The sequence below is a fragment of the Microcaecilia unicolor genome, chromosome 9 (assembly GCF_901765095.1).
Source record: "Microcaecilia unicolor chromosome 9, aMicUni1.1, whole genome shotgun sequence".
Taxonomy (NCBI): Eukaryota; Metazoa; Chordata; class Amphibia; order Gymnophiona; family Siphonopidae; genus Microcaecilia; species Microcaecilia unicolor.
The window spans coordinates 36,392,572-36,414,194 of NC_044039.1; the positions used below are offsets into that span (position 1 = coordinate 36,392,572).

A 21,623-nucleotide genomic window follows, 5' to 3' on the forward strand; every position below is an offset into this window, starting at 1 on the left:
CCAGTTTTGAGAAAAAAAAACCCGCACAATTTAAAAACACACAAAATCAAGCCACTGGGGTGTAGGAGGGGCCAGCAGTTTTAGCAGACTGGTTCCCCAGACATCCCAAGAGAGCAATGGAGCACCCTAGGGGGCACTCCAGTGGATTTCATATAAATACAGATACACATCTCACCGTTGCCCCCTTATCTTGTCTGCAGAGCCCTCCAAAATCCGCTACCCCCAACTCTACACCACTACAATAGCCCTTATAGGTGAAGGGGGTACCTTTATGTGATTACAGTGGGTTTCTGATGAGTTTGGGAGGGCTTACAGTTTCCACCACAAGTGTAACAAGTAGGAGGAGGTTTGGGCCTGGGTCCACCTGTCTACAGTGCACTGCACCCACTACTACACTACCCCAGGGATCTGCATGCTGCTCTAATTGACCTGGCTATAACATCTGAGGCTGTCATAGAGGCTGGTGAATACTATTTTTAAGCATACAAAAAGAGAAGTCCAAATCTCCCGTGAAGACAAAACAAAACACAAAAAAAGGCGGAAGACAACCCAAAACAGACCAAAAACAAGGGAGTTAGAGCACCAGAAATGTTTAATAGGACCCGACAAAACAAAACACAAAAAAAGGCGGAAGACAACCCAAAACAGAACAAAAACAAGGGAGTTAGAGTGCCAGAAAAGTTTAATAGGAACCAACAAAACAAAATACAAAAAAAGGCGGAAGACAACCTAAAACAGACCAAAAACAAGGGAGTTAGAGCGCCAGAAAAGTTTAATAGGACCCAACAAAACAAAACACAAAAAAAGGCGGAAGACAACCCAAAACAGACCAAAAACAAGGGAGTTAGAGCGCCAGAAATGTTTAATAGGACCCGACAAAACAAAACACAAAAAAAGGCGGAAGACAACCCAAAACAGACCAAAAACAAGGGAGTTAGAGCGCCAGAAAAGTTTAATAGGACCCAACAAAACAAAACACAAAAAAAGGCGGAAGACAACCCAAAACAGAACAAAAACAAGGGAGTTAGAGCGCCAGAAAAGTTTAATAGGAACCAACAAAACAAAACACAAAAAAAGGCGGAAGACAACCCAAAACAGAACAAAAACAAGGGAGTTAGAGCGCCAGAAAAGTTTAATAGGAACCAACAAAACAAACACAAAAAAAGGCGGAAGACAACCTAAAACAGACCAAAAACAAGGGAGTTAGAGCGCCAGAAAAGTTTAATAGGACCCACAAAACAAAACACAAAAAAAAGGCGGAAGACAACCCAAAACAGACCAAAAACAAGGGAGTTAGAGCGCCAGAAAAGTTTAATAGGACCCACAAAACAAAACACAAAAAAAGGCGGAAGACAACCCAAAACAGACCAAAAACAAGGGAGTTAGAGCACCAGAAATGTTTAATAGGACCCGACAAAACAAAACACAAAAAAAGGCGGAAGACAACCCAAAACAGAACAAAAACAAGGGAGTTAGAGCGCCAGAAATGTTTAATAGGACCCGACAAAACAAAACACAAAAAAAGGCGGAAGACAACCCAAAACAGAACAAAAACAAGGGAGTTAGAGCGCCAGAAAAGTTTAATAGGAACCAACAAAACAAAACACAAAAAAAGGCGGAAGACAACCTAAAACAGACCAAAAACAAGGGAGTTAGAGCGCCAGAAAAGTTTAATAGGACCCACAAAACAAAACACAAAAAAAAGGCGGAAGACAACCCAAAACAGACCAAAAACAAGGGAGTTAGAGCGCCAGAAAAGTTTAATAGGACCCACAAAACAAAACACAAAAAAAGGCGGAAGACAACCCAAAACAGACCAAAAACAAGGGAGTTAGAGCGCCAGAAAAGTTTAATAGGACCCGACAACTTTTCTGGCGCTCTAACTCCCTTGTTTTTGGTCTGTTTTGGGTTGTCTTCCGCCTTTTTTTGTGTTTTGAATACTATTTTTATTCACATTTTTTGGGAGTGGAAGGGGGGCAGTGAGCAATGGGGGAGTAAGGGGGGTGGTCATCCCTGAATCCCTCCAGTGGTCATCTGGTGATTTAGGTTTTGTTCTATTATGGCTGTAAAACGTCCGAGTGTTAGGCAAGCCCTAATGCTGCTTTCGAAACGCCCCCAACACGCTCCCTTGTGATTTGGATACACTGCAGACAAAATGTATAGATAGACATCTGCAAAACAGGTTTTGAAAATACCGATTTGGACGTTTGGAGAAGAAATCCATCCAAATGGTGCTTTTGGACATTTTTCTCTTTCTAAAATGAGCCCCCTGTGTAACTTTGTAGAGCCTCCACATGTTTCAGTTTCCAGATTTATGTGACAAGACTGACATAGAATAAAATGCATAGGTTTCTCTAAAATTCAACATTTTTACAAAACTTATATAACACATAACTCATGCGAGATTTTAAGCAACACTTATAATTATCATGTTTTACTACTACTACTTATCATTTCTAAAGCGCTACTAGACGTACACAGCGCTGTACACTTGAACATGAAGAGACAATCCCTGCTCGACAGAGCTTACAATCTAATTAGGACATGTGAATTTCTAAAATCTGCCTTTACAGCAAAGACTACTACTACTTATCATTTCTAAAGCGCTACTAGACGTACACAGCGCTGTACACTTGAACATGAAGAGACAGTCCCTGCTCGACAGAGCTTACAATCTAATTAGGACATGTGAATTTCTAAAATCTGCCTTTACAGCAAAGACTACTACTACTTATCATTTCTAAAGCGCTACTAGACGTACACAGCGCTGTACACTTGAACATGAAGAGACAGTCCCTGCTCAACAGAGCTTACAATCTAATTAGGACAGACAAACAGGACAAACAAGAGATAAGGGAATATTAAAGTGAGGATGATAAAATAAGGGTTCTGAACAAGTGAATAAGGGTTAGGAGTTAAAAGCAGCATCAAAAAGGTGGGCTTTTAGCTTAGATTTGAAGACGGCCAGAGATGGAGCTTGACGTACCAGCTCAGGAAGTCTATTCCAGGCATATGGTGCAGCAAGATAAAAGGAACGGAGTCTGGAGTTAGCAGTGGAGGAGAAGGGTGCAGATAAGAGAGATTTACCTAGTGAACGGAGTTCCCGGGGAGGAATATAGGGAGAGATGAGAGTGGAGAGGTACTGAGGAGCTGCAGAGTGAATTCACTTATAGGTCAATAAGAGGAGTTTGAACTGTTTGCGGAAACGGATAGGAAGCCAGTGAAGTGACTTGAGGAGAGGGCTAATATGAGCATAACGACACTGGCGGAATATTAGTCTTGCAGCAGAATTTTGAACAGATTGAAGAGGAGAGAGATGGCTAAGTGGGAGACCTGTGAGAAGCAAGTTGCAATAGTCTAAGCGAGAGGTGATAAGAGTGTGGATGAGGGTTCTGGTAATGTGCTCAGAAAGGAAAGGGCGAATTTTGGTGATATTATAGAGAAAGAAACGACAGGTTTTAGCAGTCTGTTGAATATGTGCAGAGAAGGAGAGGGAGGAGTCGAAGATGACCCCAAGGTTACAAGCTGATGAGACAGGAAGGATGAGAGTGTTATCCACAGAAATAGAGAATGGGGGAGGAGGAGAGGTTGGTTTAGGGGGAAAGATGAGAAGCTCAGTCTTGGTCATGTTTAGTTTCAGATGGCGCTGAGACATCCAGGCAGCAATGTCAGACAGGCAGGCTGATACTTTGGCCTGGGTTTCAGCTGAGATTTCTGGTGTGGAGAGGTAGATCTGGGAGTCATCAGTGTAAAGATGATACTGAAAACCATGGGATGAGATCAGAGTATCAAGGGAAGAAGTATAGATGGAGAAAAGAAGAGGTCCCAGGACAGATCCTTGAGGTACATCAACTGACAGTGGGATAGAAGTAGAGCAGAGTAGATAGAAGTTTTAGCATTTTGAATGTCTGTTTACCTCCACCTCTTGTGGGAAATGAAAAATATTTTTGTTTACATGAAATACTGTTTTTTCTGTGATTCAACTAGAATGGACTTAGCGGGTTTTCGAGATATGCTTGTGTGAGAGTGAGATTCATTGTGTATAATTTTCTGCACTTTTTAATTTCTCTCTTCTGTTTCCTGGGACTCATTACCATGCAGAACGGTACTTAGCAGCAGATATACAAACTAATAAGTTCATTTCCCAGCTTCTGAGGCTGGGTAATATAGTGACTGACTACCTCTCCCCCTCAAGCTCCCCATTCCATTACTGCTCCATGCCTCACTCTGACACTCTGCTTTCTTTTCTAGCTGCAAAATTTTCCAGTAGCCGGGACCTGGCCTTCTTTTGACACAATACCGTCCAAACGTCATGTAGCATCTAACTGCGTTTGTCTCTGGGCCAGCTGTTGCTGAGCAACCCCAGCTGTCACCGCCTTATTACAATAAATTCTAATTGGCCATCAGAGCTCTCATTAATTGATTAATGAAAGCTGACAGTCTCACTAAATATATCCCTGGAAACCCTGCTGCAGTCCGGAGGGCAGGTCTGACAAAAGATATGAATTTGAACGTACGGAAGTGTGACTCAGTAGTGATGATAGAAGAATTAGTTTCTTTTTAAAGTTCACTATTGTTTGGCGCAGTCGGCAGAGAGAGGCTCAGGGTTTTTACAGCTCTAAGCCTCATACTTCTTAAATTGGACAGAGCTGCCCCTGCTGGTACCAGGCAGACTCATAATTAAAATGCTGCAGCCATGAAAGGGCCTGGTGTTGTAATGCTTGTGTGATTCAGAGAGAAGTCATCAACAGAGATGCTGCCAAGTATCTACACAGTACACCCAGGGTCGTGCCGATGCGGTAAGCGAGGTAAGCACCGCAGGAGGGCACCCACCTCTGGAGGGCGCCGCCGCAGTGCTTACCCTCGCCCCGCGCCGCCGAGGCCTTTAAATCTTTTACTTGCAGTCGCAGCAGCGTCTGTGAAAACGGAGCGCTGCCGACGTCTCCCTTCCCTTGCACTTGTTGGTTCCCTCAGTGTCCCGCCTTCTTCTGACGTCAGAAGAAGGCGGACACTGAGGGAACCAAGAGCGCGAAGGGAAGGGAGACGTCGGCAGCGCTCCGCTTTCACAGACGCTGCTGCGACTGCAAGTAAAAGATTTAAAGGCCCCCAGGGCGCGCAGCGATCATCTTCACGGGGGGAGGAGAGGGGCGCGCGCGCGCCAACTGTTCTTCTGCGGGGGGGGGGGGGGGGGGGGGGGGGCGCCAACTGTTCTGCGGGGGGGGGGCGCCAACAGTTAGTCTGCGGGGGGGCGGCATAGACCCTTGGCACGGGCCTGAGTACACCATAGCTATATATACAGAGAGAATCTAACCGAATTATGGTCCCTATTTACTAATGTTTAGTATGTGATAATGGCATTATAGCGCCTCATCTGCCTCAAAGCCTACTGCATAAAATGAAGTTTGCGGCAGGCAGTGCACGATAATGCCGTTATCATTTGGCAAGTATTAATTTATAGGGGCCTCTGTATTTTTTTTTTTATTTCAAATTTTTCAAGATTCATAGCAAGTACAAATTAGGAGGTAATTTCAAAGTTAATTCCATACAAAAGGAAAGAAATGAAAGATAAAGAAACCATTCTATAACTTGCAATCTGCACTCACGGAAGAGAACGCCCCCCCCCCCCCCCTCAAACAAAAAAGTCAGCACAACCAAATCCAAATCTTCCTAATAAAGCCACAAGCCAGGGTGGAATGATCAGATAGGAGGGGAGAGATTGGTAAACTGGGCTCAGGAGAGGGATCTTGGGGTGATGGTGTCTGAGGATCTCAAGGTGAGGAAACCAGGGGCGTAGCCAGCCTTCCGTGGGGGAGGGGTCCAGAGCCCGGGGGGAGGGGGCACATTTTAGCCCTCCCCCCGGCGCCGCCCCCCCCCCGCCGACATTGCCGCCCCCCCCTCCCGCCGCGAACCTGCCGCCGCTGCAGCCTACCTTTACTTTTGCTGGCAGGGGATCCCACTCCCCGCCAGCCGACGTCTTCTTCTCAGTCGCTTCCTGCTCTTCAATTTGTTTGCTGACGTCCTGCACGTTGTACGTGCAGGATGTCAGCAAACAAATTGAAGAGCAGGAAGGACTGAGAAGACGTCGGCTGGCGGGGAGTGGGATCCCCCGCCAGCAAAAGTAAAGGTAGGCGGCGGTGGGGGCGGGTTCGCCGGGAGGGGAGTCCTGGGGTGAATCTGCGGGGGCCCCGGCCCCCTCAGGCCCCAAGTAGCTACGCCACTGGAGGAAACAACATGACAAGGCAATGGCCGTGGCCAGAAGGATGCTAGGCTGCGTAGAGAGGAGTATAATCAGCAGAAAAAGGAGGTGTTGATACCACTGTACAAATCATTGGTGAGGCCCCACTTGGAATATTGTGTTCAGTTTTGGAGGCCGTATCTTACTAAGGATGTATAAAGACTTGAAATGGCTCAAAGTGACGAAAATGGTATGAGGTTTACGTAGCAAGTCGTATGAGGAGAGATTTGATGACCTGAACAAGTCATTTGGCCGTGGGAGGAGCCAGCATTTGTAGTGCACTGGCCCCCCTGACATGCCAGGACACCAACCGGGCACCCTAGGGGGCACTTAAACAATCTAAAAAAAAAAAAAACTAAAATTAGCTTTCAGGTGCATAGCACCCTTCCCTTGTGTGCTGAGCCCCCCAGTTCCCCCCCCCCCCAAAACCCACTGCCCACAAGTCTACACCGTTACCATAGCCCTAAGGGGTGAAGGGGGTCACCTACATGTGGGTACAGTGGGTTTTGGGGTTTTTTGGAGGGCTCAATATTAACCACCACAAGTGTAACAGGTAGGGGGGGATGGGCCTGGGTCTACCTGCCTGAAGTGCAGTGCACCCACTACAAACTGCTCCAGGGACCTGCATACTGCTGTCATGAAGCTGGGTATGACATCTCAGGCTGGCATACAGGCTGGCAAAAAATGTTTTAATTTTTTTTGTGTGTGTGTAGGAAGGGGTTGGTGACCACTTGGGGAGTAAGGGGAGGTGATCCCCGCTTCCCTCCGGTGGTCATCTGGTCAGTTGGGGCTCTTTTTTGGGACTTAGTCCTAAAAATACATGGACCAAGTCCGCCCGACGAAATACTCGTTCGAGCCGGCGTTTTTTTTTTCATAATAAGGTGAAGCCGGCCATCTCGTAACCCCGCCCTGATCCACCCCGCTTACCGTCTTCGCTACCCTACCAACACGCCCCCTTGAAGGTTGGCCGGCGCCGCAACAAAGAAGCAATTGGGGCCGGGCAAAATCAGCTTTCGATAATACCGATTTGGCCAGGATTGAGAGATCGCCGGCGATCTCCCAATTTGTGTTGGAAGATCGCCGGTGATCCCTTTGAAAAATAAGCCTGTTGTTCTGTCCCAGTATGGCAATACTTATGTACTTATTTTATAAGACGCCATTTACAGATGGAAATCAGTCTTTTACGTGTGAAAATGTTTATAAGGTTACTCTCATTATGGGGGTCTCTTCAAAGGCACGCTAGCATTTTTAGCACACGCTAAAAATTCAAGTGCACTTTTCTAGGTTCACAGGATTTTTCCAGACCTGTGCAAAGAGACCCAGAGAAAGAGAAAAAAAATTATTTTGTTGAAACCTTGAGTTCTCCAGATGGGAGCACTCTTTTTCCTCTAATATCCCTGTAAATGTATAATTAAGTTTCAGTTGGTCAAATATGTATTTTTTTAAATCCTTCACGGTTAACTGCTTTCATTAGTAGTAGGCATGTTATAGCTAGTTCTCCGAATAGAGCTTCAGTTTAGGCTGTTAAGATCAATTAATAGTTGGAGTTCTAAGCAGCTTTTCGCTTAATGCCTTTAGTCAGTTACTAATTTCTTGACAGACTTTTATTGATTCTTTATCCCACTTTGTCAAGGACTTTATATTTAGGGATGTTGCATATAAGAATTAATTTTCTACTGTATTTATTTCTTTGCTTCTGTGTAAAGATATTGGTCTTGGTTAGTTTGAAAAACTTTAAATTAAAAAAAAAAATTCACATGCACTAAACTCTAAGGACTCACTATACAGGAGCCCAGCAGTACTTCCCACCCCTCGTGCACAGTCATTTCCGGTGCTACAAAAATTTATTTATTTTTGTAGCACCAGAGTGTACCCAGCGGTAATCACTGCCCGGCTACCGCCGGGTTAGTGCGGGAGCCCTTACAGCCACCTCAATGGGTGGTGGTAAGGGCTCCCCCCCCCCCCGAAATGGCTTTACTTGCCGCGCAGCCATTTCCTGTAAGAAAGCGAGACTTCCCTTTTGCCAGCTGCAGTAAAAGGGGGCCTCGGCACCAGGGGCGTATCTGAGGTTCGGCGGTAGGGGGGCAGGGGCTAGAGTGAGGGGGCACATTATAGCCCCCCCTACCGCCGTCAGTCCCCCCTACCGCCGTCAAACCCCCCCTACCGCCGTTAACACTCCCTCCCTCCCCCGCCTACCGCCGTCACCTACCCCGAGGTCCGTTTCCTCCGGCTTTTTAAAATATTGCGACAGCTGGCGGGGGACCCCAACCCCCCGCCAGCCCAGCCGCGATCTTTAACTTTTTCATCCTCGTCGTGCCGTGCTGTGAAAGCTGCATGCATCTTTAGATCCAGTTGGATGGAGTCTGACGTCGCAGCACGTTGACGTCAGACTCCATCCAACTGGAACTAAAGATGCATGCAGCTTTCACAGCGCGCTGCACGACGAGGATGAAAAAGTTAAAGATCGCGGCTGGGCTGGCGGGGGGGGGGGGGGGTTGGGGTCCCCCGCCAGCTGAAGCAATATTTAAAAAAGCCGGAGGAAGCGGACCTCGGGGTAGGTGACGGCGGTAGGCGAGGGAGGGAGGGTTAACGGCGGTAGGGGGGTCCGGGGCAAAATCTGCGGGGGCCCAGGCCCCTGTGGCCCCACGCAGATACGCCCCTGCTCGGCACGTGTGAAAAACAAGTGCCAACGCCAGAGGTGGCCCCCTTGTACCACAACTTGGTAAACAACTAGGAATATAATAAGCGTCTTAGCATTTAGCACACACTTATCTTTAGCACTCACTAAAAATGCTATTGCGACTTTGTAAAACTGGCTCTATATGAACTACATTAATGTGGTTGCTTTTTCTTGGCATGAAGGTTTGGGTCGTAGCAGTTTCTTCCTGCATCTTTGGGCTCCCTGCTCATTCAGAACAAGGTTTGGGATCTGGCACCCTGACTCTTCACTTGAAAACACCTGGGGATTTATTTCCCCACTAGGAAAAAATGCCCGTTTCTGAGCGGAATGAAACGGGCGCTAGCAAGGGGCCCCCTCCCTCCGTCCCTCGAAGCTACTTGCCTTGTTCGCTGTGGGCCGTTTCGGCCCTGGAGTGTCAGTAGCTCCGCCCTCGACGTCATGACATTTTGACGCGTCATGACGTTTTGACGCGAGGGCGGTGCAGACACTCCAGGGCACACCGGATATCTCGGGCGCCTCAACTTCCGTGGAGGCTTCAGAACGTTGGGGTTGCCTTTTATATATATAGATATAGATGTTTTGTAATCCCTGCTCAACTTCCCAAGCCTAGTCATAGCAGCTGGGTTCCACTAGGTAGCATCACTGTATGATGACTATAACCCCCCAACCCCAACCAACTTGATAGATGGAGGGCCTAAACCAGGAATGCAACCCAAGATTATGGACTAAGTACATAAGTATTGCCATCCTGGGAAAGACCAAAGGTCCATCGAGCCCAGTATCCTGTTTCCAACAGTGGCCAATCCAGGTCACAAATACCCGGCAAGATCCCCAAAATGTACAAAACATTTTATATTGCTTATCCCAGAAATAGTTGATTTTCCCCAAGTCCATTTAATAACGGTCTATGGACTTTTCCTTTAGGAAGCCGGCCAAACCTTTTTTTAAACTCCGCTAAGCTAACCGCCTTTACCACATTCTCTGGCAACGAATTCCAGAGTTTAATTACACGTTGAGTGAAGAAAAATTCATATTAAATTCTTTTTACTTTATGAGTAATTCTATAGGTAACTGTCATATACTGTTTTCCTTTACAAAACCGGACTGTAGCTAACAGCTTGTTTCTCCTTTCAGATGTCTCCATTAATAAACCAGGCATGTGATACGTTACTGAGTAATTTGAAGGTTTTTGCAGACTCCAACCAGGAATTTGATATTCAGCCGTAAGTTTTAGAAAAACGGAGCACTGTATCTGTTAATGTTAATGAGACGAGAGTTCTGTGGTATGAACTGAGATCTTCAGTTAGCAGGTGTTCAGCTATTGAATTAAAGGGTCGGTGTTAGTATGGGGTCATGATACTGTCTATACACGCCTGAACTGCAGAAGATGGATAAAAAGGAAGAAAATACAACATTCTAGTTGTTAAAGGAAATGGGTATATTCATGATGATTTGAAATAATTCAGCATTACTGCTCAGTGGCGTAGGAAGCGGGGGGCGGTCCGCCCCGGGTGCACATCGCTGGGGGGTGTCGGCTCCGCGCTGGTGCACTGCCCTCTCTGCCCCGGAACAGGTTACTTCCTGTTCCGGGACAGAGAGAGCAGTGAATCAGCACGGAGCCGACACACCCCAGCAACGTGCAGTCAGGGTGGATCGGCCCTCCCGCCCGTCCCTCGCCGCAGGTATGCGTTCCGGGGGGGGGGGTGCGCTCCAGCGGGAGGAGGGTGCGCTGTGCTGCACCCGGGGGGGGGGGGGGTGCGCAGCGGCGACCCGCCCCGGGTGTCAGCTCCCCTCACTACGGCTCTGTTACTGCTACCACTTGGAGACTCTTCTTTATTTCAAGTAATAAATATACCGTATTTTTATGGAACTGGAAGAGGCCGAGCTTAGTCCTTGAATATGTACATCAGCAGCTTATGATTGTAGATTATAAAACTGTTCAGAATGTGATTCCTTGAGGTTCCAGAAGTTGGGCAAATCTTGGTTCTTTGACCAGTGATCTGTGTAATTATCTACTGTCGGCCCCCTGTGATGATTCAGTAGTGGGTAAAGATTGTTGCTGTCTGTATTTTATTTTATACTAGTAAAACATGCCCGTTTCTGGAGCAAATGAAACGGGCGCTAGCAAGTTTTTCCTCCCGAACACCCCCCTCCCTACCCACCCCTTCGGCGTTGTGAAGCCACTGACTGCCATTGTTCCGGACCTTGTCAACGCACACCACCTTCATCTCCCGAGTCCTTGTTGGTTGTAAAGCTACTGACGCCATTGCTCCGCCCTCGACGTCATCACGTTTGATGCGAGGGCGGGACCCAGAGACAGCGATTTCGGTGGCTTCACCACCACGAACCCTTCGAACCCGAAGGAAGTGCCCGCAGGAACTGACAGTGACGTCAGTGTCCTCAGAACGTTGAGGGTGAGTTTTATTATATAGGATATTTGGGGATTTAGACTGGATTTTAGTATTTGTTTTAATTATTTTGTTTTGATCTGTTGGTTTTAATATTATTTTACCTTGCCTTAGCTTTGATAACACGAGTAATCAAATTTCACAAATTAATTTTAGTTTAATTTTGTGTATTTTTTTTTATTGAGTTGTTTTTCTCAGCAGTGTAGGTTCTAGAAAACTAATTGACACCTACTGCTCAATCACTTTTCTATGCAGAATGTGGGACTTTCTGGATTATTTATTTTTATTTTTGTTACATTTGTACCCCGCGCTTTCCCACTCATTGCTGCTCAATGCGGCTTACATGGGGCAATGGAGGGTTAAGTGACTTGCCCAGAGTCACAAGGAGCTGCCTGTGCTTGAAGTGAGAATCAAACTCAGTTCCTCAGTTCCCCAGGACCAAAGTCCACCACCCTAACCACTAGGCCACTCCTCCACTCAGATTTGACTCTGTATCTGAGTTTTACCAGACAAAGTCCATTTCTCACTGCTCTCTATTAAAAGATATAGTGGAATTAGAAAAGGTACTGATAAGGGCAACAAAAATGATAAAGGGGATGGGACGGCTTCCCTATGAGGAAAGGCTGAAGTGGCTAGGGCTCTTCAGCTTGGAGAAAAGAAGGCTGAGGGAAGATATGATAGAGGTATATAAAATAATGAGTGGAGTGGAATGGGTAGACGTGAATCACTTGTTTACGCTTTCCAAAAATACTAGGATTAGGGGGCACGCAATGAAGCTACAAAGTAGTAAATTGAAAACAAATCCCAAGAAAATATTTCTTCACTCAAAGTGTAATTAAATTCTGGAATTCGTTGCCAGAGAATGTGGTAAAAGCAGTTAACTTAGCAGGGTCTAAAAACGGTTGGATATCTTCCTAAAAGAAAAATCCATGAGCCATTATTAAGATGGACTTGGGAAAATCCACTTCTTATTTCTAGGATAAGCAGCATAAAATGTATTATACTGTTTTGGGATCTTTCCCGGTACTTCTGACCTGGATTGGCCACTATTGGAAACAGGATACTGGGCTTGATGGACCTTCAGTCTGTCCCAGTATTGCAACACTTATGTTCTTACGTATGGTCATTTTGCTAACAGTTACTGAGTGCTAAAACCCTTAGGTCCTTTTACTAAGGTGCACTGAAAAATAGCCTGCGCTGGTGTAAACGCATGTATTGGACATGAGCAGGTCCATTTTTCAGTGCACCTGCAAAAAAGGCCCTTTTTTTGGCTGAAAATGGACGTGCGGCAAAATGAAAGTTGACGCGCGTCCATTTTGGGCCTAAGACCTTACCGCCACCCATTGACTTAGCAGTAAAGTCTCACTCATTAACTGAGTGGTAATTGTCAGCGCATGTTCGCTGCTGATTACTGCCCGGTTAGCGCCGCACGCTGGAAATTTTCTGGCGCGCGTAGTGGACACCTGTAAAATACTGAAATTACCACCCAGGCCATGCAGTAGCCGGGCGGTAGTTCCAAATTGGCGTGTGTTGGGCATGCATAGGCGCCTACGCAGCTTAGTAAAAGGGCCCCTTAATCCCTCTAATTCTAGAAAGTTGTGCAACCAAATTTGCAACTAGCACCCAAATTTGCATGTCCAAGTTATAGAATAAGGTCAGTTACATGCATAACGTAATTTAATAATGAGTAGTTAATTGGTGTTAACGAGTGACAATAGGCTTTCCCAGCAACACAACAAAACCAAAACTTGTAATGAACACTATGAACACTATACAACACCTCTACGATTCCCTAATATGTCTGTAACATATTTATCTCATTGACCGGAGGTGGCTAACGCCTCATGGTACTATGCAAGCCACATTGACCCTGCAAATAGGTGGGAAAATGTGGGGTACAAATGTAACAAATAAATAAATTGGCGCTAATTAACAGTTACACACATAACTGCACTTAGTTGGGATTCTGTGAGGCACAATACTGGGTCAAACCAGGGGCATAGCTACATGGGGCCACGGGTGCATGGGCCCCCATAGATTTGGTCCTCCCCCCCGCTGCCAACCCCTTCGACCCCCCCCCCAAAACGCTGCCAACCCGCCGCTGCCATCGCCGTCAGGTACCTTTGCTGTCAGGGGTCCCCAACCCCCGCCAATGTCAGACTCACAGAAACAGAAGCCTTGCAGATCAGCAACGCAGCCGCGCCGGAGAAGAGGACTTCGGCTAGCGGGGGTTGGGGACCCCCGCCAGCAAAGGTACACGACGGCGGCGGAGGGAAGGGGGGGTTGAAAGGGTTGGCAGCGGGAGGGGGTCAAAGGTGGTGGTGGAGGCAGCGGTGGGGGGGGGGTCAAAAATGGTTGGGGGGGCAGCGACGCCGGGGGGTGGCTAAAATGTGCCCCCTCACCTCAGGCTCTGGACTCCCCTCCCGCTGAAGTCTGACTGCGCCCCTGGGTCCAAACACTGACTCAAGCTCTGACTAATCACAAAGACTCAAAATTGTTTTTCATAGAAGAAAAATTAAAAATGATTAAGAAAATTAGTGACATCATAAAGCGATGGTGCTAATCTGCTTTTTAAACTGTGTTCTCCTAGATTCTATGGCTGCTTCACAATGGATGTTGTTGCTAGTGTGGCCTTTGGTACTCAGGTGGATTCTCAGAAGAACCCGAATGATCCCTTTGTCAAACACAGCAAAATGTTCTTTGAATTCTCCATTATGAAGCCTATCGTTATCCTAATCAGTAAGTGTGGGATGCAATCTTTTAATTTCTGTATGAGAATCATGTCTGTGGCACAATGGAATTGCAACCTTTATGCCTTAGACTGTCTGGGGTCTGCGCTCATCTTGGTCAAAACCAGGGCTTTTTTTGTGGGGGTAATTGGGGGTACTGAGTACCGGCGCCTTTTCCATTGTCTGCTAAAATTGACCCAAGGACCCCAAGTTTTAATGAAAGAGCTCAGGCTCTACACACCCATTCTGTCTTGTCATAGGTTTTCTGACTGGTTGCAGGGGGCCTGGCTATTGTGGGGTGGATCCCTCAGTGATCACCCCACCCTTGAAGGGTGGCCTAGCGTTTGAGTACCGGCACATTTTTTGCTAGAAAAGATGCACTGGTCAAAACCATCGTAGGCAGTAGAAGTGTAAAAACTGTTTGTCATCATGCACTGTGTTGGAGACTGACTCACTAATATGAACATATTGATGGGGTCCCCGAGCGTCTAGATGGGGTAGAAGTGTAGGGAGATATATAATTATTGTTGGTTTTTCCTATCTTCTTTCTTAACCTAGGGTTTCCATTCCTTTCAGACCCCCGCCCGCCCATTCTAAGGGGGCCTTTACTAAGCGGCAGTAAGTCCAAGGTGGGCTTACTGCTCGCTAAACAGGAAGTACTGTCAGGCTACTGCAGCAGCCTGGTGGTAGTTCCCACCCCCAGCGCGTGCCATTTCCAGCACTACAAAAATATTTTTATTTTGTAGCGCTGGTGTTTACCCAGTGGTAATCGGGCAGTGCAGTGTGCTGCCTGGTTACTGCCGGGTTAGAGTGGGAGCCCTTACCGCCACCTCAGTGCTCCTGCCCGAAATGGCAGCGCAGCAAGTGCTTCACTTGCCACATGGTCATTCTTTAAAAAAAAAAAAAAAACCCAGCCTTTACAAAGCAAGAAGCGATGTGTTAAACAAACTTTCTATATTGTAAGTACCAAATAGGTCAGCTATGGAACCCTCTATAGGAAAGTTAGGAAAGGAGATTGGAAAGGAAAAGGGAAGTAGATACCATGAAGTACGGGACCGAGCCTTTATCAGGATCAGGGTGGGGGGGGAGGAAAGCGGAATGGGATAGGAATATGGAATAATGCACAATACGAGGTAATGTTTGAATGAGATACTTTATTCTACCGTTTATTAGACAATAAAAGTATAAACACTTAGTTCACAGTAATAAAAGTTGGAGGGGGGAGGGGAGAAAAGGGAGGGGTGGGAGAACATGGAGGGGGGACTTTGGAAACAGCAGTAAACACTTTATACATATAAGTATGTTATGTTATCTAAATTATTAAATATTGACCATAAAGTTTATGTTTGATATGTTGAACCATCAATAAAAATGGTTGAAAATTAAAATAAGGGGAGTGGGGATAAAAGTGGGGGGAAAGTTTGATGATGGATTGTATAATTTTGTCTTAGCTGAGCACAATCTCCTACTTGAATCTTTGTATTTTCATATTATTTGGAAGTGTTCTTTTTGAACTGTCATCAATAAAAAATGTTGAAACATTTTTAAAAAACCCAGCCTTTTACCCACTGCGGTAAAAGGGGGCCTCAGCGCACATCAAAAACACGTGCTGATGCCAGCACAGGCCCTTTTTGCTGCAGCTTAATAAAAGGACCCCTTAGTCATTTATGAGGGGAATGCAGGGTAAAGCTGAGGCACGATGAACATTAATTTGCAGCTGCCCAAGGTGGCCCCTGTTTGTAAGTTCATTCCCCTTCCCTTTAAACCTGTCTGTTTATTAGTGCCATTGTAACTGCAGTCCTCCAGCTGAGGGGCATTTACTAAGGATCTTTCCAGAATCTTGAGCAAGTGTGCCCTTAAACTACTCAGTAGGTGTCACTGTTCAGTAAGAACTGAGATTTCTCCCAGCTTTTTCCGTCCTCCCTTCTGAGGGAGAGGTCAGTAATTTTCACGAATGGGGCATTGGGTTAAATTATGGATATTGTATTAACAATAACCGATAGAGAAATTGCTGGTATAATAGATGGGGTAGTTGTTGATTCTTCTTGAATTGGAGTCCATTATTCTTTTTTGTTTCTTCTTCAAGTGACATTTCCATCTATAATGATCCCTCTTGTAAAAATTCTACCCAACAAGAGACAATCGAAAATCAGTAATTTCTTTGTCAGTGTCACCAAAAGACTCATTGCTTTAAGAGACCAGCAACCACCAAATGAGGTAAAATCTCTTTCTATATAGAATATGTATATAGGGGGGTAGTTTTATAAAGATTTTTCCTCATGCGACGTTTGTTTTACACGCAGAAAAAGGCTTTCATAAAATTGTGCAGCCATATACATACCTAAGTCTGCATACTGACAAGATTGCACATACTTATATGTGTTCTGTATAGACATTTTGAGACCATAGTTTGGATGGAGGAGGGGCAGAGTTGTGTTGTAAAATATGCTGGTACACACAGAAAATACATGCACACTTTTGCATATTTGTCTGAACAAGTGCGAGTTTATGTACTGTTGGGGATGATTCTGGGCAGCTGTTTTATAAAGGCACATAGACACCTATGTTGCCTTTGTAAAATGGCTGCTTTTTGGACTTTTGCCACGTAGGTATCTGTTATTAAAAAAAATAGATACTCCCAAAATGTCTCTCTTTGACTGAAAATGGTTTTTATTTTTTTATAACTTTATTTTTATTGTTTTTCTTGTAACATAACACATTAATGTCCTGGTACAAGGAACAGTGGAGAGAGATGTGGGAAAATAGTACTAAAATTTCAATTTTCAGTAGTTACTTGGATATCCAATATAATCTCCTGTTTCAATTGTATATGACTCCAACTAGGCTGTAAGTGGATAACCCCTAGGCGGATGGATAGGCATTTTGTGACATCCCCTTTTCCCCGATTCCTGCAGTTACTGCTTTTTACCTCCCCGTCTCTTGTTTCCTACTTTCACCTCCCCCCCCCCCCCCCCCCCCCCCCCCCCCGGTTAGTCACAGCTTTCACCTCCCCTTCTGGTTCCTACAGTCACTGCTTTCACCTCCCCTTCTCTTGGTTCCTACAGTCACTGCATTTACCTTCCCTTTTCCCAACTCCAAACCTGCCAAGTCTCCCACATTCGACAGGAGTCTCCCGCTTTTGCAGGTCATCTCCCACAATCCCACCAAAGAGCTGGTGTCTCCCGCTGAGCCAGTTCCCCTTCCAGTGGCAGCAGGAGACGCATTGATAAAACATCATCTCCAGCTACCACAGGACAAGTCTCACAATAAGAGCTGTAGGACTGGTCCCGCAGCAGCAGGAGATAACATTTTATTAAGGCATCTCCTGATACCGCTGGAAGGGGAGGCGACTTCTGGTGCCACGGCTGCAAATTGGGATGTTTCAGGGGCAGAGCTGTGGGTGGGGATGGGTGGGGCTGTGGGCGTGGATATGTGGAGCTGGGGGCATGCCCTAAATCTCCCACAGAAAAAGTGGGCCCCATTGGCAGCTCTGCAACATACAGTCACTGCTTTCACTTTCACCTCCCCTTCCTCCCCCCCCCCCCCCCAGCTCCTAAAGTCACTGCTTTCACCTCCCCTCCCCCCCCCCCCCCAGCTCCTAAAGTCACTGCTTTCATCTCCCCTTCTGCTGGCTGCTTTGTTTGGAATATCCTATTACAGACATCTAGGTTCTACACCTCCAAATATGCAGGCCAGATTCAGTAAACTGTATTTTGTCCCCATCGGACACAAAATAGGAGCGCAACACTTTAAAACATCTGACTGATCGCTTTGTAACATGCAACTCGCATTATGTCTGTGAATAAACATTTGTTCATCAAAAACTGCCTTCATCTTCAGTCTTCATCACTCACATCTACTCCTAGTCTGGCAGGAGCCAGAATGTGACTCCAGCCTCCTTGTAGCACCGACTCGAATTTAACTTCTTTGAGGGATACTTCATAAAACAAAGAAAGGCCAGCTTGACTCATTTTTCAAAAACTGCAGGCCTTGCAGTTTCTATCATCTCTGTTAACCAGGGAGATGATAGAGACAACCTGGAAGAGGGTCTCTGGAGGACTGGGTTGTGCACCAATCTGTGAAGCATCACATTAGGAAGCTTATGTCAGTGGTCCCGCTAGCTGTATTCTCATCACTGATGCTATTAACATTGTCAGGTCTGTTTGCAAATACAAGTGATCCACCCTATAAATCCACATTACTTAAGAAACTGTCTGTTCAATCATACTTTCCTAAACAACTTTCTAGGAAGGCAGCTGTTGCCAGGATTTCACTATACATAATGGATGCCACTGTTTAGCAAGATCTCAAAAAGGTGGTACATAGTTTGGAGCTGTCTACCTATTAGAAGCCAGAGACTTTTTCGAATCTTTTCAGTTATGTAACCTGTTGTATCATAATTAAAAAATAAAAGGTTATGTGCTACAGGATTGCTGGATGGTTTGTTCTGATAATCTTGTAAAGGTCTGTATTTGTTCTGTGTTGCAAACAGACCGTTGCTGTTCTGAAAGCAAGGGACAGGGAATTTCACCACCGATACGTTTTTTTTCAGTTCAAAGTTTCAGGTTTTATTAGGATTTGATATACTGACCGGGAAGAGGCCTATCACGGCAGTTACATATGGTTAAATATAAACTAGCCGTTGAGCCCGTAAAAACGGGGTAGTATAGGAAAGGGGGGGTTGAAAGCCCCTTCCCGTCGCCGCTGCAAGGCCCCCCGCCGCCGAGCTCGCTGCCACCCCTCCACCCGGCCGGGCCCTCGCTCCGCTATTGAAACAGCGAGGGGACGCAGCACACAGCTCTGCTCTGCTGAGCTGCCGTCGGCCTTCCTTCTTCTCTGCCTGTGTCCCGCCCTCGTGTGATGTAACGTCGTCGAGGGCGAGACACAGGCAGAGAAGAAGAAGGAAGGACGGCAGCGTTCCCTCGCTGTTTCAATAGCGGAGCGAGGGCCCGGCCGGGTGGAGGGTGGGTGGCGGCGGCGACGACGGGTGGGGGGAGCGTTAGCGACGGCGATTTCGTCCCTCACAAATGCGCAGTAGAGACCCTCTCTGTTCCGCCGCCGTCATCACGTATTGACGCGGGGGCAAGGAGAGAGGGTCTCTACTGCGCATTTGCGAGTGAGTACGACACTCGCCATTTATATGTTTGATGGGGTCAGTTTTAAAACCACCTGTTTTGAACATAAGAGTAGCCATACTGGGTCAGACCAATGGTCCATCTAGCCCAGTATCCTGTTTCCAACAGTGGCCAAGCCAGGTCACAAGTACCTGGCAGAAACCCTAACCATGGCAGCATTCTATTCTACCAATCCCAGGGCAAGCAGTTGTTTCCCCATGTCTGTCTCAATAGCAGACTATGGACTTTTCCTCCAGGAACTTGTCGAAACCCTTTTTAAACCCAGATATGCTAACCACTGTTACCACATCCTCTGGCAAAGAGATCCAGAGCTTAACTATTCATTGAGTGAAAAAATATTTCCTCCTAAAATTATTTCTGTGTAACTTCTTTGGGTGTCCCCTAGTCTTTGTATTTTTGGAATGAGTAAAAAATCGATTTACTTAAGTACATAAGTACATAAGTATTGCCATGCTGGGACAGACCACAGGTCCATCAAGCCCAGCATACTGTTTCCAACAGTGGCCAATCCAGGTCACAATTACCTGGCAATATCCCAGAAAACTTGGGCTTTGTTTTACCCAGGGGCTTAGCCCTGGTTTTCAAAGTGAACATCTGTACGCGCTTCCACGGTGAAATTTGCTGCACATAGAAAGTAAACATGGATATTTTGCACCTGTGTATTCCCACAGGCACATTTTTCAGGAAATATAATATGCGTAGAGTTGAAAATGCAATTGCACATTTTTTTTCCTCTCCCAACCTAAATGCACCCCTTGGAGTGCCACCTCTTACCACTGCCAAGGCATCTGACATTGTAGGCCAGGGATCCTCAAATCCAGTCCTTTAGGTCCACAACCCAGCCTAGTTTTCAGGATCTTCATAATGAATATGTATGAGATCTATTTGCATGTATTGTGGAAATCCTGAAAACCCAGTTGTAGGCAAACCATCCATGAATCCTACCCCCCCCCCCCCCCCCACCACCTTCATTACCAATATGCACTCAAGGCCCTATTTCCCTCATAATCAAGAATCTCTCCTTTCCCTTCTTAATCCCATGTGACCAGCATGTCCCTTTTCCCTCTCTAACCATCCCCCAGGGTAGCCAGCATCTCTCCTTCCCCTCTTTAACACTCTTCCCAGGTGACCAGCATCTCATTTCCCCACCCCTTCATCCATTCCATGTCCAGCATCGCCCTCTCTTCCCTTCTGGGTGTCCTGCCACTGCTGCAACCTTATGTCCTCCCAGACCAGAAGCTACAAGAAGACTGAGAGCTGTGCAGGGCTTTTAAACACAAGCCCATGTTCAAATACTACCATGTCCTTCACATCCCTCCCCCTCTCCCCTCTGAAGCAGACACCAGCTTTTGCTTAAAGCCCAGCGCAGGCTCAGTCCTCTTGCACCTTTGGATTCAGGAGGAGATGGGGTGGCAGCAGGGGGGGAAGGGAAGGGGGTGAGGCTGTGACCACACAAATATAAATGTGAAAAGAAGGTACCACATTTTCAGTATATGTGTAGTCAACATAATTTGCAGTTACTTTAGCCCATTCCCTTTGCTATTGTTTAGTGAGTTCGAAAAAAAAAATTTTGTTCATCTGCAGTATGTATTTTTGGCCCATTCTTTAGTGGCATTTGATTTGTGAGTTTCTTTTAACGTTTTTGTTTTAAATATCCACCCATCTCCAGGTTACTTTTTGTTTTAAATATCCATCCATCTCCAGGTTATTTTTTGAATGATTATAATTTTTTTAATGTCTTATTACCTTTTTTATTTTCAAAATTTTTTGTTCTTTGACCATAGTCATCTTTTTTCTACGAAACCAATTTGCTTATTAACTTTTTTTAAAACATATATACTCCCTTTGAAACATGTCTAACTTTGATACACCATGACGAGTCTCCATACTTCAATAAACTTCTCTATTATTATACATCTTCTCAGTCTTTGGCATCCTTGGTCGTCCTCCCACTTTTATTTCACACAAATATAAAAGCATAAGCCCATGGATTTCCTTGACAAAGCCTGAAGTTTTGGAGTGACGAAACGGGACCCTGTCGGAAGACATAGAAGATAAGTGCTTATATGCTGTGATATCAGAAAACTAAAAATTAAAAATTAAATTAAATTCAGAAGACAGTACGTAGACACACAAACGGACGTTTTTAGCTGATGAAGAATGAGTTCTGTGAGTCATGCAGTATTCTAAATTTTGACCGCAGACGGACAGAGGCTTTTTCCTCTGTAACGTTTCAATTCCCTTATAACTGTGGATTATCATAAAAAGAGAGATCTGTTATCACCACAGTTTGGGCAACCACATGTATGTTTAAGAGGTATAAAAATAGTACAGATATATTCACTTCACTTCTTCTGGGATTCTCTCCTTCACATGGGAACTATGTCCTCCTTTTCTCTTTCCAGAAACAGTGACACCTTTTTTCCTACTGGATAT

General features: G+C 45.8%; 1 protein-coding gene across 4 annotated transcripts in view; it reads left to right on the forward strand.

Annotated features, from left to right (window-relative positions):
• The window catches only part of TBXAS1 (thromboxane A synthase 1), a 417,384-nt gene that overhangs the window by 217,346 nt on the left and 178,415 nt on the right, over nucleotides 1-21,623 (forward strand). For all 4 annotated transcript variants that reach the window (XM_030213914.1, XM_030213915.1, XM_030213913.1 and 1 more), the window contains 3 exons: nucleotides 10,050-10,138; nucleotides 13,914-14,062; nucleotides 16,139-16,269. In XM_030213914.1, the coding sequence (XP_030069774.1) occupies nucleotides 10,050-10,138; nucleotides 13,914-14,062; nucleotides 16,139-16,269 (369 nt within the window). The remainder of the gene's footprint in view (nucleotides 1-10,049; nucleotides 10,139-13,913; nucleotides 14,063-16,138; nucleotides 16,270-21,623) is intronic.